This window comes from Lemur catta, chromosome 15, assembly GCF_020740605.2.
Source record: "Lemur catta isolate mLemCat1 chromosome 15, mLemCat1.pri, whole genome shotgun sequence".
In the NCBI taxonomy this organism is placed as follows: Eukaryota; Metazoa; Chordata; class Mammalia; order Primates; family Lemuridae; genus Lemur; species Lemur catta.
Window position 1 is genome coordinate 37,005,562 of NC_059142.1, and position 27,611 is coordinate 37,033,172.

Here is a 27,611-nt window from a genome sequence, read left to right on the forward strand (position 1 = left end):
TTCCAAAGGACTCACATAACAGATATACACAAAGCTTTTTGAGTTTTATTTTTTTCCTCAGTTGGAGATTCATCTTAACATGCATGCATTTTAAAACAGTAACAGGGTCTCAAACTGTTTAGAGCAGACATTAGACAAGCACAGGGGGTTGAAAATTCCTATTTAAAAAATGGAAATTGCAATGGGAAATTGAGAAGTCACACACATACGGTGGGGTGGTAGTTTATCCTGCTTTTCCAAAAGTTGAATCTAAACTTCATTGACCTTTTTTTACTACAGTGATCTGACCTGATGCTGGGGTGTGCTGAGCAGCACTGGGCCTCCCCCTAAAGGTTGTTGGCTCCCACTTCCCTACAAAATGGCTCTGAGCAAGGACAAGAGACTCCTGTAGATGTTTCCTCCCTATCCTCTGTCCTGGGATCTCAGCACAACCTGTTGAGGGACAGCTGAGTCTCCTTGGGGGCACTCTTTATAAATGGCACATCTCAGGAGAGGGCTAGGGCCATGTCACTGCCCCCTGCAGATGGCTGGTAGACATGGGGGCAGTTGTCCAAATGTATTTTCCCTTTGAGGGAACCCTCTGCCCACATTGCTGCCAGAAAGAGGTGAGGTCTCTAGACTTGGGGGGAGCCACAGATTTAAGGCCAGAGCTCTGAAGGTTGTTTAAACACACTGTTCCTTCTGGCTCCCAACACTTGAGTAGCTCAAATGCTGGAGACTGCTGAAGCTTTTTCTCTCTCCCACCTTGAATTGGTAAAAAGACAACTGTGGGGTGGGACTGGCTACTGAGAAGTCCTGGGTCTTTGGTCCACCTCCCAGGGCAGCCCCTGGCAGACCACGAAGAGGGGAAAGTCACCAGGGCAGGACTCTGGTCTCACACCCTGAGCACTACCAGACCCGTGTGAGGCCTAAAGCACAAGCGAGAGAAAAAAGTGAAGTAGGAAGAGAGGAGGACGATCTGCCTGTGGTGGGAACTTAGAGAGTGCCACTAATGACAGGCACAGGGGCAACTCATGGCGCCTGCCACAGACCAGTGACCCCTGAGCTAGATAAGGAAAGATGGAGCACTGTTTCAGCCTGTGCTCCTAGAACTGCTGGCTTCCTGGCATGCCCTGTAACCCGCAAGCCGCGGGGTGCCGGGAAGGAGCTTGTGCTGGGGGACACAGACCCAGTGGTTAATTAACAGGAACAGGGCCAGAGGCCATCTAGTGGTCTATCAGTGGAGTTTTCAGGACACTCCTCACTTTTTGCTGGGAGACTCTAGTTTCTTGGCTGTGGACCTTTGGATGGAGAGGGGACGGGACTGGAGGTGGGACTGGAGGCTACCCCATAGGTGGTGGAATGAGAGAACGGAGAGGAATCCTGTCCTCATCCCCATCCTGGCCTCACCCAATCAGCCATGTCCTCCTTATGCTACGTTCTTCTTAGGAGACCCACAGTTGTTCTGGGATGCCTTAAGAATGGTTGGCTTTCTTCATGGCCCCAAGGAGTGAGGCTGAGGGTGGTCACGTCCCCTCAGATGCCTCCTACTGCCCGGAAGGGAATGGTGGGGCTCAGGGAGAAAAGTGTTGGGCAGATTCTCGGGGGATCAGTTCACGTTCTCTGCATTCAGACTGCAGACCAAATAGAGTATCTTTATCATTACAAAACAAAGAGGAAGAAAACTTATATAAACCAAGATAAACAGCTTTTAAACATTTGAATGTCAAAGGAATTAGGGGGCCAAACCCAAGGTTTTGAAGATAGCACAGAGAATGACCTTTAAAAAAAAATCTAAAATCCACCAAACCACAGCTCAAAATGTTTCGACCCAATCAACAATACTGTCAGAAAAACAAAAAGAGCATTTGAAACAGAATGCTATCTCTCAAAAATGTAAACAATATACAAAAAAAAAGAAAACCCCACACACACATACACGCACACGCACGTGTGCGCGCACACACACACACACACACACACACACACTCAATGTTAAACAAGTTAGATACCTGGTAGTCTTTAACTGGTAAGATTGTGTTACACGTTTCATACACTTTATGGCAACGTGATCAGCAGACCAAATGCAGAGAAGCCAGTGGGAATCCAAGGCTGTGGAGGCTGCTGGAATAGCCCTCCGAGCTTTGGAGATGCTGGGCCTGACAAGGAGCAGATCCGAATTTTCATTCTTGATTATGAGGTGGGGAAATCAAGTCCAGACATTATTCTTATGTAATCTCTTTCCTAAGTCGAATTTGTTTTCTCCATGAGCCACTCGGTTCCAAGTTTCCCAAGTCACGTAGTGGTCTTGCCGCAGTTATTCAGAGCTACCTATGGCCCCTTCGTGGGGCCAGGGCAGTGGTTTGACCCCCATCTGCTGCTACCAGAAGGGTTCCCACCCAATCCAGCAGCCCCAGTGAAGTCCGAGAATGCCATCTCCAATCCTTCCTGACCTACATGCTGTGGGTAGGGCACAGAAACAGTGCTGCTTCCTGCTCCAGAAGCTGAGCTTGGCCAGGTTTGGAGAGAGCCACAGAAAAACAATCTATTCATTCAAAATGGTTCCACAAATCATCTTCACATCTTTGTGGTTATCTACAAATCTTACCATATCTCATCCCAAATCCCCAGTTCCTGGTGAGGGGGTGAGAAGCAGGAATGTACCTCCCCCAATGCAGAGCAACAGGGCCATTTTCTCTCCTAGCCAGACCAGACTCTTGGTGGCATCAGAACGACACATGTGGCTCATTTCTGAGAGCCCGGGTAGCAGGCTCTGAAGGTGGGTGGAAAACATGAAGGAAGCTGCCAGATGCCACTCCTTCCAAGGATACCTGTGGGCTGCAGAGCTGCTAAAAGTCTAGATGGGGGCAACAAGGAAGAATGGCCCCAAGCCTGGGGCCAGGTCAAACCCCACATCAGGCCTCCAAATTGGATTTCCTAGGTCACATCCTCAAGTGACTCAGAAGTAACCTCAGGCTTAGATGCCACACTCCAAGGTAGGGGGCACCAGGTGACAAACCACAGGCACAGGGAGCCAGATTACCTACATGGTAGTCCCGGGGCTTGAAGAGGTATCTCTGCAAAGAGCACCCCAGGTGCTTGGAGATCTGCCCCGGCTAAAAGCTCAGCCAGAAGTGAGGGTTCCTGGGAGGAGGTCGGAAGAAAGTAAATGGGTGGAGGGCATAAGACCTCATCTGATACTCGTCCGTTCGTGGGGTTTTCCCAGAGGGAAATAACCATTTAAGCACGAGGGTCCTGATAAATCCAAAGGTACTTTCTAGTTCCTCTTGACCCAGGGGGAGGCAGCTTTACAGAGAGGACTTCTGAACTCCAGGGGCCGAGAGCCTGGGGCTTGGATGATGATCACGGGGTTCTCTGAGAACCAGCTGTCCGAGAACCCAGCAGCTCCCCCATCCCTTACCATCCCATGAGGATGACTCACTCCCCTCTGAGATCTCTGATTCTGATCTGAGATGCCCGGTGTTGATCTGGAGTGTTCCTTTGGGAGGGCAGCACTGGAGGAACAATGTAACATTTCACGTGGATCCAAAGTGGAAAGGCGGAGGAAGTGGTGCACAATACTCCATAAAATTAAAAAGTTAATCCAGACAAGATCAAATGCAGCAGGGCTGAGGCGTCTGACCCCTCCAATCTGCCGTCAGAGCGCTTTGCTCTGAGAGGACCCTTGTGCTGCGTCTACCGGGTGCCTCTTACTGAAGGGAACCGAGAGCTGGGCATGGACGGGAAGGGTGGATAGGGTGATGATATACATTATTATAAATAGCAAACCTGGAGCAATGAAATTTCAGAAACAAAGCCCAAATAAACCCACAAAATCATCTCTAGCCCCAAGGTATCTTAAAAGGTTATAAGGTACCAAAAAGGGAACCCCTTTTTAACGTAGGTCAAATATGGGGAAAAAAATCAAGGGTAAGCAGGTGAGATTATATCCTGTGAGCACACACAGCCGTCTCCCTCCTCCCCAGCCAGCATCTCTTTCAGTGTCACAGGCTGCAGTCTGATTGCTAAAGCCCTCCCAACCCCCCACTCTGCTCCCCACCCTCCCATCTAGCCCAAATACACCCTCTCCCTCTCCCGATCCCTGGCCCCACATCCAGCTCTGTGGCTCTGGCTGAAGGTAGAAGATAACTACGTCAGGATGTTGGACATAAACTCGTTGAAGCGTTTGGAGTACTGCTCAGGGTTCACAGTCGAGATCTCGGCCCCTGCCTGTAATACACAAGAGCCAATTCAGGTCAAGTTCCTTGGCCCTAATCAGGAAGCTGCACCTGGGAGGAGCCTGGACATTCAGGAGCCTCTTATTCAGAATCAGAGCTGAATTAGGTGGCCACACTGAGCAGGACCTCAGGAAGTGGTTCACATGTCTCACATTGTCCTGGCCCCACGCCTCTGCCTTATAACCCCAGGCCTGCACTGAAGTAGAGGAAAGGCAGTGAGGAGGTAGTGGAGAGGCCCTGTGTGGAGAACAGTAGCTTCAAGTCCATGGGGAAGCAGGCCTGTGGGGAGTAGTGTGGGCATGTAAACAAAGCTATTACTGGCCGTTCAACAAGATGCACAACGTGCCCAGTAGTCCCCAGGGACAGGAGCTGGCGGGCTCAGGGACCCAAGGGGGGGAGAACTGAGGGAAAAACAAGTTGGGCATATTACTCGGCCTGGCAGGGAGGGGGTGGGGCGTAGATGGCAGGGAACACAGGCAAGGCAGGCAGACTGCTCTTCCTGTTCTCTGCCCTGGGAAGGAGGGGGTGGGAGAGCAGCAGGCCTGAGACCACCCTCCCTGCGGGTCGCAGGGTGAGCACAGACACACTCCACCCAGCTGGGCCCTTGACAAAAACAGAGAGAACTCACCCCATGTTTCACTGTTTTGGCAGCATGTGCAGCTTTCTTCTTAGCATCATATGGCGTGAGGATATCGATGATGGCCATGAAATAGACCTCCTTCTTGGGGGCACCTGGGCGGAGGGGAAGCAGGGAAGGAGGAAACAGTGGCAGGGAGAAGAGCAGAATGCAGCTGGGGTGCACCCATAACCCTTCAGACGTGAGGTTCAGATCCATCCCTATCAGTTTGGAGCTGAGAAAAGGAATGACTAATGGGCTCCTTCTCAGAAGGTCTCATAGTTCTTATTTGATTTTCATAGCTATCCTGTGGGCTTGACATGACAGTATATATAAGGTTTTGTCCATCCCATGAACTAGTGCAGAACCATGTCTCAGTCATCCAGGACAAGCAGAGAGGTGAAGGAAGGCCTGACAGAGAAGGAACCCCAGGGCCCCAGTTACTGGTGGTGACCCTGTACAGGAGCGTGGAGGCAGGAGGAGCCCAAAGTCAGCAATGAATGAGGTGGAGATCAGACACCCACGGGAGTATCTGAACAATGAGCCTGAACGGGGTAGCATGGGGGCCAGGGCAGGGCAGGACAGGCACGGGCTCCTACTTACTTTCATGGCTTTTCATGGCATAGACATCAACGGAAGGGTCGAATTCCCCAGGACCAAAGAACCGAGGGAAGCTGAGGAGGTTGCCAGGGCTATCCGGAGGTGTGCCATAGGAGCAGAGTAGGTTGCCACCCACCCCGTCATTCTCACACTCCTCGTCCTCCGCCCGCTCCTCCACCTCCATCTCCTCCTGCTCTGCCCGGTCCACGTCGTGGATGCCCACCAGCAGGCTGTAGTCCATGATCTTCAGCTGGGCCAAGAACTAGGAAGGTGACATACGGAAGGAGGGAAGGAAAAAGGCGTTACATGGGACAGCCCAGTAGTATCCGGAAAGGGGGGAAAAGGCATTTCTTTAAATTGAATTCTACAAACAGTTCTGAAATACCCAATATAGGGCGCTAAGACTAAGGATTTTATTTTATTATTAAATACGGTAGTCCCCCATTATCCATGGTATTGCTTTCCTCAGTTTTAGTTATCCATGGTCAACTGTGGCCCAAAAATATTAAATGGAAAATTCCAGAACTAAACAATTCTTAAGTTTTTAAATTGTGTGCCATTCTGAGTAGCATGATGAAAACTTGCTATGTCCTCCTCTGTCTGCCCAGGACATGATCATCCTTTTGTCCAGCGTATCCACACTGTATACGCTACCTGCCCGCTAGCCACTCAGAAGCCATCTTGGTTATCAGATCCCCTGTAACGGTATCACAGTACTTGTGTTCAAGTCACCCTTGTTTCACTTCATAATGGCCCCAAAGAGCAAGAGTAGTGATCCTAGCAATTCAGATACGCCAAAGGAAAGCTGTAAACTGCTTTCTTTAAGTGAAAAGGTGAAACTTTTCAATTTAAACAAAATCATAAGCTAAGGTTGCTAAGATCTATAATAAGAATGAATCTTCTGGCCGGGCGCGGTGGCTCACGCCTGTAATCCTAGCACTCTGGGAGGCCGAGGTGGGAGGATGGCTTGAGGTCAGGAGTTCGAGACCAACCTGAGCAAGAGTGAGACCCCGTCCCTACTAAAAATAGAAAGAAATTATATGGACAACTGAAAATATATATAGAAAAAATTAGCCAGGCATGGTGGCGCATGCCTGTAGTCCCAGCTACTCGGGAGGCTGAGGCAGGAGGATCGCTTGAGCCCAGGAGTTTGAGGTTGCTGTGAGCTAGGCTGACGCCACGGCACTCTAGCCCGGGCAATAGAGTGAGCCTCTGTCTCAAAAAAAAAAAAAAAAAAGAGGAGACACTGAGTTATCAAGCAGTCCAAACAACGCATTCGCTGTTTACCACCTGTCCTCGCCTGACGACAGCCGGAAGATTGCTGGTGAGCCAGAAGAGCTTGGTTGGTGGATCAGAGTGGTTTCCTGCCACTCTAATGGCCAGATGCCCCCTCCCCTGAGGGACACCAGCAGAAGGGGAGTTTGGAGGAGGCATTGGAATGAATTAGTGAAGAGGGAAAAACATTCCAAACGAAGTTACAAAGGTTCTGCCGGCACACACTGTGCCCCCTCAAATGGAACGTTCATTTGCACTAGCTTTAGGTGCAAATAAGTGCCCACACTGCTCAAATCACCACCCTTCCTTTGGTCTGTACTCCTGGCAAGCAGTGAATTCAATTTTTCTTGAAGAGGCTCCTACTCTAGGTATAGGACGGGCCCTACCCAACCAAGGTGAAAATGAGGGTTAGTGAGTACCTCAACGTCCCGCTTCAGTTTCTCCAGGAAGTTCTTTTTACTCTCCTCTCCCACATGCAGCTTCTGCCCTTCATTGAGGAAGTCATTGTCTTTGAATGTTGGCAAGTCCTTGGCCTGGGAGAGCAATAGCAGTGTTAGGCTGGATAGGCCTGATTCATTCGCACCAGGGACAATGAACTGTTCTGCTGGGAGCAATGGTATAGAAAGGGGAAGGATCTTCAGCGCACACTCAACCTGCTAAATCAACAGTACAGGAGCCTGTAGTCCCAGGCTGAGAGCATGCAGGGATGGCAACTACATGGCATTTATCGGATGATAAGTACTACCCAGAGGATTCCTTCCTGCTGAGCCTGGACTACCCCAGGGCTCAGGCGGCCACAAAGCAATTGAGGCTGGGCTATGAGATGGAAGTTGTCTGCCATCCCAGCAGGACTATGAAGAACCTAGTGAGGCCAGAGGTAAAAGGCTAGAGACCAAGGCTTAGGCCTAGGCTAAGGACAGGCAAGTGTCCAGTGACACGGAGCATTTCATGTTGATTGACTACACGTCTGGGAGCTGAACTAGGGGCTGCAGAGGGGGAGTGACAGGATGGCTGACAGCAGTTGTTTCTGATTCCAAGTGACCCTTCCACATTTGCTCTGCACCAGCATACCTTCTCCTTGTCACTTGCTTCTCTGGCAACAGTAGAACCCTGAAAGGATAAGAGCCATCAGGAGAAGTCCGGCTGGGGCAAAGCCCGTTGAGCAAGCAAACACGCACCAGTCTTTGGGGAGAGCCAGCACGGAACTCAAGCAGGCTGGTTAGGATCCTAGAGGAGCCAGAAGGCAGCAACCTGCTCACTTACTCTGTGTCATAGCCTACTTACAGGCTCTGACTATGTACACGGAATACATTAGGTGCTCAGCAAACAGGACTGCACTGGAGAGACTCAGTCCCTGCCCTTAGGGCCCTTTCCTTCTAACAGGGAGACAGATATTAAGCAGTGGTTACACAAATCATTCATTCATTCTGGTTCACAGCCACAAGTGTGTTCTTCTTGGTGTCTAGAAATGCACTTGTGCTGTCAGCCCATGGGGGCCTGGAGAGATGCCAGGGTGTGTGTGTCAGCACCACCTGCCCCCATCCTGCTGCCCATCCCACAGAGAGGAGCTGAAGAGCATTAATTCTTACATAAATATGGTACCATTAGGGCTTAAATAACCTCTTGTCACTGTCACCTGGACTTCAAATGGCCTTTGGTCCACAAGAATTAGGCCTATCCACTCTACAGTCACCTGTCCATGCCAACACACATGCTCTGGCTTTCCCAATTAATGGAAGGCGGAGTAGTGGCCCTGATAAGCCTCAGAGTGAGGGCGGGCACAGTGCTGGCAAATGCAGAGCACTTTACCTTGAGGTCATACTTGCGATGCACATTGAGCCGATGGCTGAACACATTCCTCGTAACCACCATGTAGGTTTCCACACCGTCCACGGTCAGGCGGTACATGCCCAGGAACTGCGGCAAAAGGGTGTTGCCGTGACACTCCACTATAAACTAGAATGGAAAGGAGGAGAAGAGGGAAGGATAAGCAGCACGAAGGTGCTCTGGATGGGTGGGGCTCTCCCCAGGCTAAAATGCTCTCTGGGTTCTAACTTCTAGACTCTTGGTTTTCCAACTGGGTTCTGTGAGCAACAGGGGTTTCTCAGACTTACAAGCAACAGCCACCCCCGCCCCATTCCCAAGGCAGAGTGAGCAGTGAGCTGAGTGGGCAGTGCAGAGTCCCTCTGGGTTCACGTTACTGGGATCCCACCTAAGAAATAGGATTCTACTGCAAGCAAGTCACGGATCCATGCCTTGCACCCGCTCTGCCGGCCTGGTACGGGAAAGCCAAGGGCAGGGGTGCAGAGGCAGGGCCGGATCCAGCTGTCTGGGAGAACACAAAGGCTCCACACCCTCCGCCCTCACCCATGACACGCCCCAGGGTTTCTCCTCTCACTCTCAAAAGACCAGAAGTTCCTTTCACCACTTCTTAGGTGCCCCAGAAACAAAGACCCAAGCAGGCTGAGGACAAGCACTCAGACAGTGCCACAGCACGCCCTACTTTCCTCGTGGACAGGGTCCCGATGAGCGGAGAGACGGAACGGGAAAGGAAACGACCCCACCAAGCCGAGAGGACCTCTTTCAGAAGCAATGCAGCAGATGCCAGAGTGGGAAAACTTTCCAAGTGGGACTGAGTCAGCAATGTGCCTTCGTGTCTCCTTTTTTCTTTTTTAAAGGAGGCACTGCACCACATGGAAACACCGTTGCAGGAGAGGGCCCGCTGCTTGGTTACCGGGAAGCACCTGCCATCACCAGAAAGGACCAACCCCTCCCGGAGAAGCTCCACTGGCCACCGGGGCTCTCTTCTCCCTCTTCCCACCCATCCTCCACAGCCCAGGCTTGGGACTCACCATACCTGGTGGTATTTCTTTAAGATGTTGTGCATCTCAGCCACATCCTCACTGGACACAGTCTTGATGACAAAGCGCCGGTCGTAGGTGGTGAGGAAACGCGTGCCACACCGGCCCTGGCTGTCACTGTTGATGGGGGCGCTGCGCGTCACCGAATTCTGATGGACCGAGACAAAAGCAGGCTGGGCTTGGCAGGGGAACAAGGATTCTGACTTTCCCTCTGAGTCTTCTCTTACAGGCTGGATTGCTCAAAAGCCAACATCACTGAGACTGAGGAACTCCCCGATGGGACGTTACCCACCCCTTTCTCACAGGGTGTTCACATCGCTCCCTAAAACCTTCCTGTGGAGTGACAAAGAGTTGTTCTCTTACCCCCTGCTCCTAATCCCAGAGTTTCCTTTCACTCTAATCCCAGAGAGCTACCCTACACACTAAAACTCTGCCCCAGATATTGGGGGGTTTGGTTCTAACCCCGACCCTCACATGCAATGACCTTGGGTGAGCCATTCAAATTCTCTACCCCGAGTCTCCTTATCTGGAACACAAGGAGGCAGACCAGGCTGATTTTCAGCATCTTGGTGAGACAAAGACGAAGCTTAGGGAATACTGTATTTAAGAGGTCTAGCATAAAGAAGCAATGGAACAGTTGTCTCTTTTCCCTGTATTTACCCTGAGGCTGGAAAACCCTTCCCAAAGCAGGAAGTTGGTCCTCATCCCTCTGATGCCTGTCCCCTCACCGCAGCCTCCTGCATGGCTGTGTAGGGCTGGGAGGCAGTTCTGGGGAGCTTTTCTGGTTCTAACTCTGTGCCTCTTCAAGGCCCCACTTCCAATAGGATCAGACAGGCCAGCCGCGGTGGCTCACGCCTGTAATCCTAGCACTCTGGGAGGCCAAGGTGGGTGGATCGCTTGGGGTCAGGAGTTCAAGACCAGCCTGAGCAAGAGAGAGACCCCGTCTCTACTAAAAAAATAGGAAGAAATTATCTGGCCAACTAAAATATATATAGAAAAAATTAGCCGGGCATGGTGGCACATGCCTGTAGTCCCCAGCTACCCAGGAGGCTGAGGCAGTAGCCTAGGAGTTTGAGGTTGCTGTGAGCTAGGCTGACGCCACGGCACTCGCTCTAGCCCGGGCAACAAAGTGAGACTCTGTCTCAAAAAAAAAGACAACTAAAAATATATATAGAAAAAATTAGCCGGGCATGGTGGTGCATGCCTGTAGTCCCAGCTACTCGGGAGGCTGAGGCAGGAGGATTACTTGAGCCCAGGAGTTTGAGGTTGCTGTGAGCTAGGCTGATGCCACGGCACTCTAGCCCGGGCAACAGAGTGAGACTGTCTCAAAAACAAAAACAAACAAACAAAAAAAAACAATAGGATCAGACAGCAGGAGAAGCCTAAGAGGTGGGGTGGGGGAAGGTGTGAGTCAACCAAAGGGATGCGTTCACCAAGCAGACCCCAGGAGACCTTTGGGAGGCAAGGCTGAGGGAAGATCCCAGATGTCCCTGTTCCCGAGAAAACACACAGGGGGATCTGTTTGCAGAAAAGCCTCCTCTCCCAGCCCTTTCCTCATCTCCTAATGAGGATCCTGTTCTCACCCCTCACCTAATGCCTCCTCACGAAAGCCAGGCAGAGGAGGGAACATCACCTTCATGGCAGAAACTGAAGTCTGAGCGGTGAGGAGCTCTGGGAGTTCCTTGGCAAAGGTGCTAACTTTAAGCAGCACCCCCCAAAACAGGGTGTCCCTCAATCCAGAAATATTGAATAGGCTATGTGACAGACAGCCTGGCCCTTCTGCCAGTAAGACTCACGGGCTGCAAGCCCAGTTGGGAGGTCTAGCTCTGTCCCTGTCTCAAGTCTAGGCAGCGTCCTCTGACTCTCTAGATCGCTGGTGGTCTAAAAGCACAAAGCCCCTCCTTGAACCCCATCCTCCGTGCCCTCATTTCAGTCTTGAGCACAGGCGTGTGCCTGCAAGGCTATCACGGGCAAAATGCAGACACTGAGAGGATGTGGTCAGACAGCCGAGAGGAGGGGAAGGAACCACAGTAGACTGAAAACGAGCAACTTGGGGACGCAACAGTGGCAAGAAGTTTTCAGAAAACTTCAAGCTCCAATCAGGCCATGAATTAGTTCAGGGTTCAGCCCTAACAGAGGGGGCTGGAGGAACCTCCCAGTACCTCTTAGACGTGGACACTCCTAGGCGTTCAAGCCCCTGGCATCTCCTCTTCCTCTCACATCCCCTTGCCCTCAGGACACCTGTCTCTGCATGCAGGGCCTCCAGAGTGGAGGAGAGAGGGGAGGGAGACTCTTACCCGAGGCCCATTCTGCTTCTGTGAAGTACTCTGTGAAAGACTTACTGGGGTGGGGTAGAGGGACTATAGTGCTTGAAAAGATTTGGGCACCATTTTAGATGTCACTGTGCTATCCACTCCTTTTTTCCCCACAGACAACTGAAAGCTACATTTCTTAGTGCTATAAAATTCTCCCATCTCTACTACCAGGCGGTCTGCCAGGGCAAGAAGGTCCAAGGAAAGGTGCAAGGTGGTTAAGTGACAGAAACCACGGACTATAGTCAGATATAATGTCTCTGACATTGGGCTTGATTCCTCCTAACAGGCCTATGGCCTCTGTGACATTATCACCCCCGGAAGGGGGCAGCTGCCCTGCCATGCCTACCCTCCCTCCCACCACCAGGAGAGGGGACAAGTTTAGGAGGTGACACTCATACCTGGCAAGAGGTTACACTACCCTTGAAGTCTTCCTTTTCTAATCTGTCTTATCTGCTTTAAGAGGCCTCATCTCTCACTGGCAACAATTCTCTTTTAATTCAAACTACAAAGGAGAAGGGTTCTTCAGCCTAGACTGGGAATGCCAAACTAAAGTGAAGCACCTTCCTCAGAGCTCTCTCCCTCCCGCTGTGCTCCCTCCTAGGGTGAGGGGCCTGAGCCGAGAGGCGTCCTCAGAAGCGCTTCCAAAGCGCTCGCCCTCCACGGCCCATGCCAGGCCAAGACTGCTGGGCTGGGGCACGACAGGGAGACATAGCACAAGAACTGCAGACACTTTTTTTCCTCTGCTTGTCCTGTGGCTTCCTGACCCCACTCCACTCCCTAACCCTCTGATTTTGCCACGATACCCCGTACCTGGTAATCCTGATCATCAATCCCAAACCTCTCCCGAAGATTTCGGAACACCATGGGGCAGTACTCCTTAAACTTAAAGCGGCTGGGGAGGTTCTCCCTAGGGAAAAGCAGAGACATGTCTTTGTGAACTGCCCCTCGCTCATCTCAATTCTGACTTCGGAACACTGCAGAGTGTGGTCCACAGATCACCTGGATCTCACAGTCTGCCATGCTTAAAATGTAGCTTTGTAGGCTCCAGGAATTCTGGAGATGAGTCTGGAAATCTGCATTTTTAACGAACATTCCAGGTGATTCTGAGCATGAAAAAGTTTAAAAACTTTACATCTCTTGTGTTCACTGTGTAAACATCAATGCAGCTGTATACTTATGATTTGTGGTTTTTGTATGTGCATTTTCCTTCAATAAAACTTAATGGAAAAAACTCTCACCCACTGGGTGGTGAGAATGAGTGTGGGCCCCACCTCACAAGCACTGTACTTGCTGTGGGTGGGTGGCGTGGCGGCATGCAAACATCTGCTGTGAGGTCAGTATCAGTCTGATTGCTATAGGGAAAGATCCTTCTCATCAAATGGCCCCTTTCCTCTGGGGACCTTGCTGTCAAAACACCATGAAGATGGTTACATGCAGGAAGTCCTGCTCGGGGCTTCCACTGGGATGTAGCAAGAAGGTGCTTTAGATTGAAGAGGCCCTCAGTCAACTGACTGGGATCCCAGAGCCTTGTTTGCTGGCTGCTGGCACCAATCTCCACTGTCCCTACTCCTTAGCCAATCCACAGACTCCCAGGAAGAGAGAGAATCACCTGGAAATGATGGCTCTTACCAGTCCTCCATCTCTACAATGGCTACCCTGCTTAGGGACTCCCTTTCAGAAATACGTCTCTCTGACTACTCCAGGATGACAGACTTCAGGGAAATAAAAAGGAATGGCTTCTCATGAAGGAAGGGGCCTAGTCTGCCTCATTTACCCCATCTTCTAGTAAATAGCACTACAGTCTAATAAACAGCACACAAACAGTTGCTGAAAGGACAAAAGGAATAAAGATAAAGGGAAATAAGACATTGGGTGCTCTGCTTTGCCAAGATGTCAAGGTGGCAGAACTTCACCAGAGGCGCCGGACCCTGAACTGGGTAATGGTGCAATGCCCACTGCGGGAGCCCTGACCTCTGTGACAGAACCACCTCCTTTCCCACCTCTGAGTTGAGGGCTGCCTCTCCTTCCTTAGGTGGCCATTTAGCAGGTAGCAGTTATAGAGACAGATGGCTTCTAGAACAAGATGTTACTTATTATGGCAGAGGGAGGCCCCTAAAGAACATTCTCAAATCGATCTTCTCCTCTGGGGAATGGTGGGGTGACAGAAACCAGTTGGGGAGGCGATGGGGACGGTGGGACAGTGGAGGATGGAAACAGGATTCACATGCAGAAAAGGAAGAGAGTGTGAGCAGCAAATAGTTCCTGGGGTGACCCACAGCAAGGCCTCCAAAGGGCTTACAGCAGGTCCCACGCTGTGCCAGGTGAGATGGCTGCTGGTGTGTCTCCAACAATGTCTGAGGTGACCTTCTGACAACTGGTGCTAATCCAAGAAGCCACAACAAACAAAAATGGGGAGAGTTACTAGCGCCCTTGAGCACCATGCTCAGCCACTTGCTCATAGACTAGAAGGAGAGAAATGAGCTTGGCTGCATCCCAGGCCAGAAACATGCCTAGCAGCTTCCCACCTCAGACTAACATCAAAATAGGGCCACTGCTGCAGCATCACGCTAGACAGCTCAGCTTCTGAGCAGCTCACTTCTACCTGAGCTGGCCCTAGGTGAACCACCCTGGGCCCAGCCACACGCCCCAGGTGACACTAGAGGTAGGCTGATAAAGGAGGGAGATGACAAGACAATGCGAGGGGAGAGGCACATAACTGCATTTTCCCAGCCAGTTCGTCAGCTCTGTGATCCAAGTGTTGCTGTCACACTCTACCAGGTGCTGGCTTGGCCCCCACTTCCCACCATGGTAGACAACTTACTTATTGAAGAGATGATTGTCCACCTTGATCTTGCTGTAGGCTTTGAAGTCATCTGGCATTAGCATGACAGGGACTGGGACATTGCTCAGCTCATTGATCTGCAAAGCAAGGAGAAAGTGAGGTTCTCAGCCAGGAGGCCACTTGCCTCAGAGAGACAATATGCTAGAATGCGGATGCCACCATCTTTCTAAAAACACGTCCATAGATTCCCTCTTTATCTCTGCTCTTCTCTTCAAGTAAGTTCCCAGCTTCATCTCTACCTACTTAAATTCTCCCCATCCAATAAGGTCTAGCTCAAAAGGCACCATGAGCTTTCCAAGATTCTCTAGATCATAAATACTCTTTCCCATCCTGGGATTCCTGAAGCATTGTTTGTGTCTATCTTCTGCCCATCTCACAGCCTTGTTCATTTTGGAGTTAATGCTTATAAACTTCATGCGCCTGCTAGACTAGGCTAGGTGATACCATACTACTTATCTTTCGAAACAAAGATCATCTAACTAATCTTTGAGGGTTCCATGGTGCTTGGCACCATGACTTACATATGGCAGGTATTCAATAAATATTTGTCAAATGCAGGATAAATGTCCCCCAACCTAAGTGGGTATTATTAACAATTAAGGCCTTTGAACATCTTCATAGAAATTGTGGATCACTCAAGAAATTAGCTCAAGGCAGAAAAAAGCTGGATGAATTTGTGTGGGTGTATAACTCATATCCCTAAAGTAAAGGATTATATTTAAAGTGAGCCAAAAGAGGTAGAAATCTGGCCATTGGCCCACTCTGACCTTCTTGATGAAAGCCGGGCCAGTTCCTGACGCCGTGGCCTGCCTTATGCTGAACTGGGGGAGATGCGGCAGGAGGCTTTGCCCCTACTACAAACAAACCTTCTCATTGTCTTTCACCCCCTTCAGGGAGCTGGATCCCGGACAGGGAGCTGGTTCCCACTGGCGCAGAGCTGAGAGGGCAGATTCTGCCCTTCCCCACCCTCGGTTTAGCCAATTAGTGGTCTAATTAGCCACAGATGTCCTCTCCTAGCACAGCAGAGTATTTGACATTTGACCCTCAACCCAGTTGCCACTAATGCATTCAGGATTTACAGAAGAAACCTTAGTCCTGACTTAATGGATTGGGGGGGAGGGTGCATAGCCTTGTGTCTCCCAGACACTTTCCTTGCAAATCCTATTATCTTGATGAGGCCCCAGGTGGCAGTGAGGGGATAACCTAGAGTCATTAAGACTCCACCAGGAGCATAAATGGGGGAAATGGCATTTAATTTGCTGCCCCTTTTATGTCCAAACCTTTTTTATTTAGAAATGTCAGAGGATGGAAGTTCAAGTTAGTGCAATAAATGGGCTGGGGAACCATACCTTCCCACCCGTGGTAAAAAATCCAATTTACTCATGGGGAAATTAAGGAAAGTGTAGGAGTGCATGTATGTGAAGAGGGGAGGGGAGTAGTATTACAAGTTAAACCGACTGACTGAGACATAAGAGTATATACTGGGCAATTCCATTTATATGAAATTCTACAACAGGCATCTATAGTGAGAGAAATCAGACAATTTGCATGGGTAGGTTGGCGGGGAGTGGGGGGACTGAGTGTAAAGGAATATGGGAAGTAGGATTCTAGGGTGACAGAAATGTTCTATATGTTGTTTGCGGTGATGGCTACATGGGTATATACATTTGCTGAAACTCATCAAACTGTACACTTAAAATGTGTGCATTTTATTGTATGTAAATTATTCCTCAATAAAGTTGATTTTTAAATTCCCAGCATCCAAGTCTGTGATGCCCTTCATAGACTAAACCCTCGCAAAAGCCCAAACAAAAAAAACCCACCAAAAACAGAGCCATGTCGGTTCCCATTCCAGGGGTTGCTCACAAGAGAACTTGATTTTCAAATCTGTGCCTACAGAGGAAACCATTCCACTTCCTTGTTTTTCTGCCAACAGAAACAATTCATGGTGGCTGTCCCATTTCCTTTTTCCTGGCATATCAAGCCTGGCTCAGATAGTTAAAGCAGAAACAAAGAGTTCAGGGCTCTTATGCAAATCTCCCTTTTCTAGCTCATACCTCCATGCTAGAAAGAACACATCACTCGCTCAAAGAGTATTGTTTCATACCAAAACATTATAGTATTGCTACAAATCAATTCCGGGTTAGTCCAAGATCCAAATTCACTGCCAAGGCCAGGCTTGATACTAGAAGAACTAGAAAAGACTCCAGCCTGAGCAAGAGCGAGACCCCACCTCTACTAAAAAATAGAAAGAAATTAACCGGACAACTAATAATATATAGAAAAAGTTAGCTGGGCATGGTGGTGCATGCCTGCAGTCCCAGCTACCCAGGAGGCTGAGGCAGAAGGATTGCTTGAGCCCAGGAGTTTGAGGTTGCTGTGAGGTAGGCTGACACCAAGGCACTCTAGCCCAGGCAACAGAGTGAGACTCTGTCTCAAAAAAAAAAATAATAACAATAAAAATAAATAAATTTTAAAAAAATAGAAAAGACTAAAACACTTGCTTGAGAGGGGTCAGTTGCCCCTTAGCCAGGATGAATTATTCTAATAAGAACTATCTGGGAATGTTCTATTCATTAATTCTTTGTGTAACTCTTAGTGCAGCACAGGTTAAATGGTTTAAACTGGTAAACTTTTAGTTCTCACTTCACCTGTATTCTTTTTTTTTTTTTGGAAACAGAGTCTTGCTCTGTCACCTGGGCTAGAGTGCCGTGGCATCATCATAGCTCACTGCAACCTCAAACTCCTGGGCTCAAGCGATCCTCCTACCTAAGCCTCCTGAGTAGCTGGGACTACAGGTGCACACCACCAAACCCGGCTAATTTTTTTATTTTTAGTAGAGATGGTTCTCACACTTGTTCAGGCTGGTCTCAAACTTCTGAGCTAAGTGATCCTCCTGCCTCGGCCTCCCAGAGTGCTAGGATTACAGGCCACCACACCTGGCCTCACCTCTACTCTTGATTATACAACCCAATAACAGGACATTTTTAACTCAGATAATATATTGGTGAACAATTCATGTATCTTAACTAGATGGACTCATTTCCACTAGACCATATGTAGATGATTCACTCCAGGGATTAGCTATACTATTTTTTTTTTAGTTGTGCTAAATTTTATATCCCAGAGAGTTCTATTCCATTGCAATTGAACAGTACTGCTTGAAATATCTGCTTCATTCTGTGTGAGGGGTGTGTGTGGGACAAGAGGGATGCAAGGGGGAAAGTGTTGTACACAAGAAAGAAATAGGAGGCTTATAATCTTTTCGTGGAGATGAGACAAACCCATGACACGGTGAAACTTGAAGTCAAAACAGTACAATTAAGGGAGAACACAGGGATAGAGACACCAAAAATGGCAGAGGGTCAGACTCCCAGTCCTCACACATCAGACTAGAAACAGGCACCTAATGCCTTTCCTGGTATTGCCAAGAGCACTTGACACTGGAAGAATCTAAAATAAGATCGTGTTACACTCCTGCTTACAAATCTTCCATGGTTCCTCATCAACCTCAGGGTGAAGTTTTAACTGCTTAGCCTGACATTCAAGGCCTTTCCTGATCTGGCTCAGACTCTGCCAAACGTCTATTCAGTTTATTTCTACTCAATACATCAAGGGCCTTACTATATTTAGCTAATACTGTGCCAAAAGCTGGGGATACAAGAAAAGAAAAAAAAAAAAAGACATCTCTGTATAGTTAGGAAGACAATGAATAACTAATACAATGTGATGAGTGCTATAACTGAGTTATGTATAAAGGGAGATGGAAAAACAGATTAAGATATGATTGATTCAGCCTGGGAACAGGAGTGAGAGGGTTGGTTGCTAGAGGAAGCGATAGAGAAATATAGGCCTAGGGCAGTAGTTCTCCAAAAAATGAGAGGAAAGGAATCCCAGGCCATGGGAACAGTCAGAACTAAGCCTCAGAGCTGTGAAAGTATACTGCCCACTGTAGGAATGGTGAGTGTGTGTGCAGGGGTGGGGGTGGGATAGAGGGCAGCAGCGCAGGACAAAGATAATGAGTAAAGAGAGAGAATTCAGGAAAGATAGGTGAACAGTCTACTACAATATCAATAAATAACAGCTGCTTCCATTTAGTGAATATCTGTAAGTGGTTGGTGCTTTATATCATTATATATTACACTATACTTCACATGTATACAACATATATTCTCAATTTTTTAATTTTTTTTTTTTTTTGACACAGAGTCTCACTTTGTTGCCTGGGCTAGAGTGAGTGCCGTGGCATCAGCCTAGCTAACAGCAACCTCAAACTCCTGGGCTTAAGCAATCCTACTGCCTCAGCCTCCCGAGTAGCTGGGACTACAGGCATGCGCCCCCATGCCCGGCTAATTTTTTCTATATATATTTTTAGTTGTCCAGATAATTTATTTCTATTTTTAGTAGAGACGGGGTCTCGCTCAGGCTGGTCTCGAACTCCTGACCTTGAGCGATCCACCCACCTCGGCCTCCCAGAGGGCTAGGATTACAGGCGTGAGCCACCGCGCCCGGCCATATTCTCAATTTTTTATTTTTTTTTGGAGACAGAGTCTTGCTCAGTTGCCCTGGGTAGAGTGCAGTGGCGTCATCATAGCTCACTGCAACCTCAAACTCCTGGGCTCAAGCAATCCTCCTGCCTCAGTCTCCTGAGTAGCTGGGACTACAGGTATATGCCATGACACCTGGCTAATTTTTCTATTTTCAGTAGAAATGGGGTCTTGCTCTTGCTCAGGCTGGTCTTCAACTCCTGAGCTCACGAGATCCTCCTGCCTTGGCCTCCAAGAGTGCTAGGATTACAGGTGTGACCCACCACGCCTGGCCATAACATATATTCTGTACTATGCTATTATTTCTAATACTTAATGGTCACTTAAAGTATTACTAATATGACTTTGCAAAAGAGGTTCAGAGAAGCTGGGACCTTACTGAAAATCACACAGACAGTACATGCAGAGATAGCTTTTGAGCCCAAGTCTCTCTGATGCCAAAACCTGGGCTGTGCAGTCCTTCCTACGCATAGCTACCTTGCCTAAGGTAGTGTTTTCCATTCCTTGCTTCTATCCTAATAACCCTGCAAGGAAAGCATTATGCTCATTTTATAGGAAATAAAAATGAAGTTCAGCAAAAAAATTACTGCTCCAAAAATTACTGCTCCAAAGCATACTATTAATAAGGGGCAGAGCCTGGGTTTGAACTTAGGTTTGCCCACTGTGTAATAAATTGGACTTAACTATGCGGACAATGGGAAGCCCTCTTTGGTTTAAGTCTGGGAACTCACACAACGAGATGGGAGACACAGAAAAGTAATTCTGGGATAAAAATCAAGTAAGGATTGGAAGCAAGCCCATTCATAAGGCCATTACAACGTTTCAGGTGATGAGACAGTAAGAAGAAAAGGGACAAAGCTACGAGAATCATCCAAGAGCTGGCTAAATGACACTTCTTCTGTGAGTCTCCTTCAGGTTGAATTAACTACTCATTTCTTTGTTGCATCTTTATGTCCTAAATATCACATTCACTTGGGTAATTACTCGTTTACATGTCTAATTACTCCACTAGGCTGTGAGTCCCCAGAAGGCAGAGCCACTCTATCTCACCCATTTTTATGTCCCTAGCACAATGACTGGCACACAGCAGTTGTTCAATATCAGGAGGGAGGATGGATAGAGGGAGCTGGGGGCTAAAGGATGACTAACACTAGAATAAAAAGAGAAAAGAAACAGCAAGACTGGTGTGACCATGCCAAAGGCTCATGCCTGGAGGATAGGACAGAAGGTTAAGGTTAGCTATTGAGGCTATGACCAGACTACAGAGAGTCTTAAATGCCAGGGAGAGAAGAATAAACTCTATCTGGTAAACAAAACGGGGCGACTAAAATTTTGAAGCACAAAAAGTTGTACTAAACCAATGTTTTAGGAAGATGTGTCCTTCCTTTACTATCTCTAGTACATTTCTGGGCCAATCTCTTTCACCTTCGGCAGGAGTACACTTGTGGAATGCAAATTCATTCAAATACCAGGCTAAACATAACACATTAGGAAGGTAAATCTGGATGTGAGGGCAATATAGCTGTGACATCTGTCACCCCATTGATCGCCAGGGTTGATTCGGCTGATCTGGCTGCCCAGGCAGGTGTCCCCTTCCTCCCTCACCACTCCATGTATGTGCCTCCCGAAGCTGCATGCCTGGTGGAAGAGGATGACCTTCCCCCATAGAGAAGGACCATTCTTTGGTTAAGGGTACACGAGTAGCTACACTTCCCTGCTAGAACTTCCAAATATACTCTCAAAGAAGGAAAGTCTGTTGTATCTCATGTCATGTAAGTGATTTTGGATTATCCACATGATTAACTCCATGAGCCATCAGCATCAATAATGAGGAGGTTAAACAAGCTGAGTGGGAAACGACTTAGGAGCAGAGAGCTCACTATATGCCGTTCTCACTGAAGATGAAAATTCAGTAGGCAGCAGCCGGGCGTGGTGGCTCATACCTGTAATCCTAGCACTTTGGGAGGCCGAGGTGGGAGGACGCTTGAGGTCAGGAGTTCGAGACTAGCCTGAGCAAGAGTAAGACCCTCCCCCACCTCTACTAAAAAATAGAAAGAAATTAGCTGGACAACTAAAAATATATATAGAAAAAAATTAGCCGGGCATGGTGGCGCACACCTATAGTCCCAGCTACTCGGGAGGCTGAGGCAGTAGGATTGCTTAAGCCCAGGAGTTTGAGGTTGCTGTGAGCTAGGCTGATGCCACGGCACTCTAGCCCGGGCAATAGAGCAAAACTCTGTCTCAAAAAAAAAAAAAATTCATTAGGCAGTTCTAGTCTGGTGAACTTCTATGTCCAGAAGCCTCCACTTCCCTGTGTGACCTTCTTAGGAATTTTCATCCAGGAGGCCTGGGCTAGGCATGCAGGTTTCCAGATGTGTCTGGGGCTCTGCTGTGGCTCAGCCGTGGGTTGGCCACCACCAGCAATCATTTGTTACCTGCCACCATCAGGAAACATGATATACTGGAAACATAGTCCCAGGACCAAGGAGGTCCAAGCAAGACATGAAACTCCTAAAAGGAAAAGAGAAAGAAGAGAGGGCCACAAGAGCCAACAAATCTACCCCTGTATTTATCCCTCCTTTTTACATCTTGGTTTCTCTTCTCCTGCTGTCTGAGCCCCCCTGTTCTCTGTGAGGTTGGAAGGCCTGCTAACGAACAAATTCATCCAAAGGCCTCCTAGAACAGGAATGTACTAAAGATGTTTAAAGCAACAGGGCAAGGAAAAAAGGGTAGGAGGCAAAGGAGGTCTGGGGTCTGCATTAAACAAAGAAAAAGTGTGGACAGAATGGGGGTGGAATGTAGGAGAGGAACTGAGCAGACTTAAGAATGAATCTGTCCCTCTCACCATACACAGAAATGAACTCAAAATGGATTACAGACCTAAATGTAAGAGCTAAAACTATATATACTGCAGCACTTGGCTCATGCACAGAGCCAAGATATGAAAAAAATTTAAATCCACCAACAGATAGATAAAGAAAATGTGGCATACACATACAATGGAATACTATTCCATCTTTTAAAAAAAGGAAATTCTGCAGTATGCAACAACATGGATGAACCTTGAGGTCATTATGCTCAGTGAGATATGCCAGTCACAGAATGACAAATATTGCATGATTCCCCTTATATGAGGTATCTAAAACTGTCAAATTCATAGAAACAAAGAATGGAATGGTGGTTGCAAGGAGTTTGGGGAAGGGGAAATAGGGAGTTAATAATCAACAGGCATAATAGAAACAAATTAGCTGGCCAACTAAAATATATATAAGAAAAAATTAGCCGGGCATGGTGGCGCATGCCTGTAGTCCCAGCTACACGGGAGGCTGAGGCAGAAGGATCGCTTGAGCCCAGGAGTTTGAGGTTGCTGTGAGCTAGGCTGACGCCACGGCACTCACTCTAGCCCGGGCAACAAAGTGACACTCTGTCTCAAAAAAAAAAAAAAAAAATCAACAGGCATAAAGTTTCAGTTAAGCAAGATGAATAAGCTCTAGAGATCTGCTGTGTATCATTGTACCTATGGTCAACAATAGTGCATTGTACGCTTAAAAATTTGTTAGGAGGGTAGATCTAAAGTTAAGTGTTCTGACCACAAAAAAATTTTTTAGGCTGGGCATGGTGGCTCACATCTGTAATCCTAGCACTCTGGGAGGCCAAGGGAGGAGGATTGCTTGAGGCTAAGAGTTTGAGACCAGCCTGAGCAAGAGTAAGACCCAATCTTTACAAAAATAGAAAAATTAGCTGGGCAAGGTAGCACATGCCTGTAGACCCAGCTACTCAGGAGGCTGAGGCAAGAGGATCACTTGAGCCTAGGAATTTGAGGCTGCAGTGAGCTATGATGACACCACTGCACTCTAGCCTGAGCAACAGAGCAAGACTCTGTCTCCAAAAAGAAAAGAATATTTTAAAAGAGCTAAAACTATAAAACTCTTAAAAGAAAATATAGGAGTAAATATTTACGACCCTGGGTTAGGCAAAGCCTTCTTAGATATGATACCAAAAGTGTAAGCAACAAAAGAAAAATAGATAAATTGGACTTTATTAAAATTAGTAACTTGAACTTCAAAAGATACCACAAAGAAAATGAAAAAGACAACCCAATGAATGGGATAAAATATTTGTAAATTTTGTATCTGATAAGGGACTTGTATCTAGAATATAAAAAGAACTCTTACAACTCAATAATAAAAAGACAACTCAATTTAAAAATAGGCAAAAAAAAATTTTTTTAAGTGGGCAAAGGATTTAGTAGTCATTCTCCAAGGAAAATATACAAATGGCCAATAAGCACATAAAAAGATGTTTAACATCATTAGCCATCAGGGAAATGCAAATCAAAATCGAAATGAGATACCATTTCACACCCACTAGAATGGCTATAACAAAAAAGACAGACAATAACAAGTGTTGACAAGGATGTGGAGGAACTGGAACCCTTACACACTGCTGGTAGAAATGTAAAATGGTACAGCCACTTTGGAGAACAGTTTGGCAGCATCTCAAATACTTAAATATAGAGTGACCATCAACTGCTCCTATTCTTCTGATCTGTATGAGTGTTCACACATACCTGGTTCCTAAATTGGCCAAGAAGTATCAAGCCAGATCTGCCTCCCCTGGTCTCCATGCTCCTTTCTGAAGCCATCTCTTCCCTAATTCCATACCCTGTGAACTGTATTTCCTCCACCAAAACACTAGTTTTCTCTTTTTACTAGTTCTCTCCTCAACAGTAAAAGGCTTCTGATTTTTCTCCTTGTTTCCTACACACTCTTCCTCTACAAAATCCATGGACTGCATCTCTTGTCCATGAGAGCAGCTCCTGTTGACACCACTGTGTTCAAAGTCCTCTCTTTCTCTTTTTCCACCCAAAAGTAAACCAACCACCTCATGAGGGGGTAAGTGAGTTTTGCTGTAGATAAAGACATATCCATCCTTCATGTATGATACACCACTAGCCATAGACTAACATGTCTGAATGGGTGAGAAACTAAAGAATCACAGAAAGGGTGATATCTGAAACCTCAGATGGCAAAAAGTTGCAACAGCAGGCTTCTGTAGGAAAGGAACCCCCAAGACAGGCCAGCAATCCACGAAGAACAATATGGTCCTAATCCCCTAAACGTGCAGTCCCTAACCCCTGGGCTGCACCCAGTACCAGTCTGTGGCCTGTTAGGAAATGGGCCATGTATCACCGTCTGAGCTCTGTACCACCCTCCCCCCAACCATGACACCTCACCCCCAACCCCTGTCCATGGAAAAGTTGTCTTCCAGGAAACCGGTCCCTGGTGCCAAAAAGGTTAGGAACTGCTGCAAATTACAAGATGTTACACTCTTCTTCTGGGCAGATATCTCCATTTCCCAGATGGACACTGAAGTTCTAGACCTTATTGCAAGGCAGGATGAAGCAAAAATACTTGGGACAAGCTGACATCAAAGTTCAGCCTGTCCGTCCAGGGCAGTGGCACTTAGTGCTTTTCCCTTGAGGTGCCTGATCATTATGCCCAGAGGCATGACTCTTGCTTAAAGTCAATGTCTTTCCAGCTAGCCCCCTAAACAAACCTTTTTTTTTTTTGAGACAGAGTCTCGCTTTGTTGCCCGGGCTAGAGTGAGTGCCGTGGCGTCAGCCTAGCTCACAGCAACCTCAAACTCCTGGGCTCAAGCGATCCTCCTGCCTCAGCCTCCCGAGTAGCTGGGACTACAGGCATGCGCCACCATGCCCGGCTAATTTTTTCTATATATATATTTTAGCTGTCCAAATCATTTCTTTCTATTTTTAGTAGAGACGGGGTCTCGCTCTTGCTCAGGCTGGTCTCGAACTCCTGAGCTCAAATGATCCGCCCGCCTCGGCCTCCCAGAGTGCTAGGATTACAGGCGTGAGCCACCGCGCCCGGCCCTAAACAAACTTTTATCTTAAGTGAGTGAAAAAAGAAAGTGACCACTTTGTCCAAGAGAGTAGGAATCACAGGTAGCTCCTCTGCCATTGAGAGGCTTCCATTAGATGCCTACATCTGGACAGACTCACTGCCTGTCTATCTGGACACTGAGCACCACACACACTCCCAGGACCTAGCACGCAAGGGCACATAACCCAGAGTAAACATCTAGGTTTTCCAAGACTATAGTTCCCACCTATCCTGAGACTTGGCTAAGAGAAAGGAAGAGGAACGGGGCAAAGAAAATAAGACCTGCCACTCAGGTCACCATTAGCTGACACACCCCCACAGTGCTGGACAATGAGCTACAGCTCTTGCTGTGACCATAGGCAAACTAACCCTCCACCTGGGGCCTCCATTTCTTCATATGTAAAATAAGGGACGCAAGGTTCTTTCTGGCTAACAATAATACTCTTTCCAGCCTCTACCACTTCTCTATACAGATAAGATGCTTTCTAGTGACAAGCAGGATACAGAACAAAATCAAGAAATGACTTCCAGAAAGGGACACAGGGTTCACATTTTGATGACCCAGTTTCCTTAGAAATGTTGCCCCTGAGGCAGCAGGAAGCAGGAATAACAACCTTCTGCTGGACTGCTGGCCCAAAGCAGCTCCTAGAGGTCTGGGCATTACACCAGTGGTACTCTCCACTACCCTAGCCGGACCCTCATTAACCCCAGTGAGGATACTGAAAATACTAACCTGCCCAAGACAAAGAAACCAACAAAGACCTCACCATGCACATACATGTGCTTTTCTATATTGGATGTAAAGATCTGAAACCTTAGCTCAGAGTATGGTTCATCAATCTCCACCCAAAGGCACCTCCAGCTCCTCCACCAAAGCAAAGCAAAGTCTTACTGGCCCTCTTTGTCATAATTTGGACTTGTGGGCAATTTCAAGTGCTCAAAAAAGTCAGGGAGCCTAAAGAATTGAAATCCACAGGAAACCCAAGCTTGATCTTCCTAAATCCAAACTTCTAGTTGGTGAAACTGGTGTTTCAGGTTCTTTTATTTCCTCTGCTCCTGCCTAGCATAGGGACTCACAAAGAAATAGTCAGAAGGCAAGAAGCAAGTGGTTGGAAGGGGAAGAAGAAAGACCCTAAACAAACAGCATGTAAACATTGTGTCAAGTCAAACACTGTGTCAAGTCCAACTTCCTGGCAGAAACTGTTAACAATCTCACAGCACCCCAAGAATCCAAGGGACCACTCTCATCTAGGACAATAATCACCATGTATCATCACACACCTGGGGACCATACAACACACACTTGGAGACCATACAATACACACTTCAGGACCATACACTACACGAGAAGTCAACTTCTTTGATATGAACACCACATGAAAATACCAGAAGACACATTATTTCTACTAGGAATAGTCCCTCCTTATAATCAGGCCTCCCCTTTTCTCAAATGGCTACATTCTCTCTTCTCTCTAATCCAGGGAGATCCTGGTAAAGGGTCTGTGGTTCAAGGAAGCCTTTGCTTCTCCAGTTGATACATCTTGTTCAAGAAGAAAAAAGGAAACCCAGGGAGGATTTCCAGAACCAGGAGTAAGGAGGCCTGGAGGATGGGAAACTTTGAACAGCCACACACACTAAACGACAAGAAATAGAGGACTATTTAAGCAGACCAATGCCACTTGCCATGACACCTGGACAGCGCTGGCAGCCCGCTGTAAGGAACAAGGGGGAATACACATGCAACTAACAGGGTGAGGAGAGAAGAGAGGGAGAGGGGATGAAAGCGATTCCACTGCACCCAGGCCTTCCCCTCTGCGCTCCAGGGGCTGCCCGAAGCGAGCACCTCAGACGCAGGAAGCCAGAGGGGCTGGAGGGAAGGGAAGCAGGCGACAGCATACCATGGAGACACCAGGCCTCGCGTGGCGCGCGGGGAGCGCACACCGGGCCGGACGGCGTGCAAGGGTGGGGTGGGCGTGCAAGTGGCTTGGCAAGGGGTAGCAGGCGTCACCGGCAGGGCCCGCGGGGCGAGGGCACGGGGCCGCGGGGGGCGTGGGAGCGCTGCGGGCCACGTTCGGAGGGGTGCGCGCGGGGAGCTGGTTACCGTGTGGTTCACCCCCCACATCAGGACGCTGAGGATCGGCTCGCTGGCCCGGAATAGCTTCACTTTCTGGCACACGAAATGCTTCTTCTTGGTCTTGGTCTTGCTGGCGCTGAGCGGCGCCACCGCCACCGCCGTGGTGCTGGTGCAGTTGGACGACATGCCCGGGGCGGCGGCGGCGGCGGCGAAAGGGGGGGCGGCGGAGACAGCGCACAAGCCAGCGGCCCCAGGCCTCCCCCAGACCGATCCCCACCCCCGCTCCCTCACCGCGCCATGGTCGCGCCCGTCCCGTTACCTCCCCACCCCGCCCCGGTGGTTCAGTCCGCCCCACGCCCCG

General features: G+C 48.3%; 1 protein-coding gene across 1 annotated transcript; it reads right to left on the reverse strand.

Moving 5' to 3' along the window:
* Positions 1-25: 25 nt before the first annotated feature.
* PIP4K2B (phosphatidylinositol-5-phosphate 4-kinase type 2 beta) lies at positions 26-27,605 on the reverse strand. Its single transcript, XM_045526341.1, has 10 exons — positions 27,278-27,605; positions 14,706-14,803; positions 12,695-12,791; positions 9,566-9,718; positions 8,518-8,664; positions 7,780-7,818; positions 7,128-7,241; positions 5,437-5,695; positions 4,846-4,949; positions 26-4,209 (listed from the first exon to the last, which is right to left on the reverse strand). Exons 1-10 carry the CDS (start codon positions 27,434-27,436, stop codon positions 4,129-4,131), a joined length of 1,251 nt encoding a protein of 416 aa, XP_045382297.1. The 5' UTR covers positions 27,437-27,605; the 3' UTR covers positions 26-4,128.
* Between the last annotated feature and the right edge of the window lie 6 nt (positions 27,606-27,611).

Coding starts and splice junctions, on each gene's coding strand:
- PIP4K2B (XM_045526341.1), bottom strand. CDS start 27,436: ATGTCGTCCAACTGCACCAGCACCACGGCGGTGGCGGTGGCGCCGCTC. Junction 7,819..8,517: donor ATCGCAAGTATGACCTCAAG/GTAAAGTGCTCT, acceptor TTATCCTTTCAG/GGTTCTACTGTTGCCAGAGA. Junction 4,950..5,436: donor TGCCATGAAAAGCCATGAAA/GTAAGTAGGAGC, acceptor CCCTCCGCCCAG/GTGCCCCCAAGAAGGAGGTC.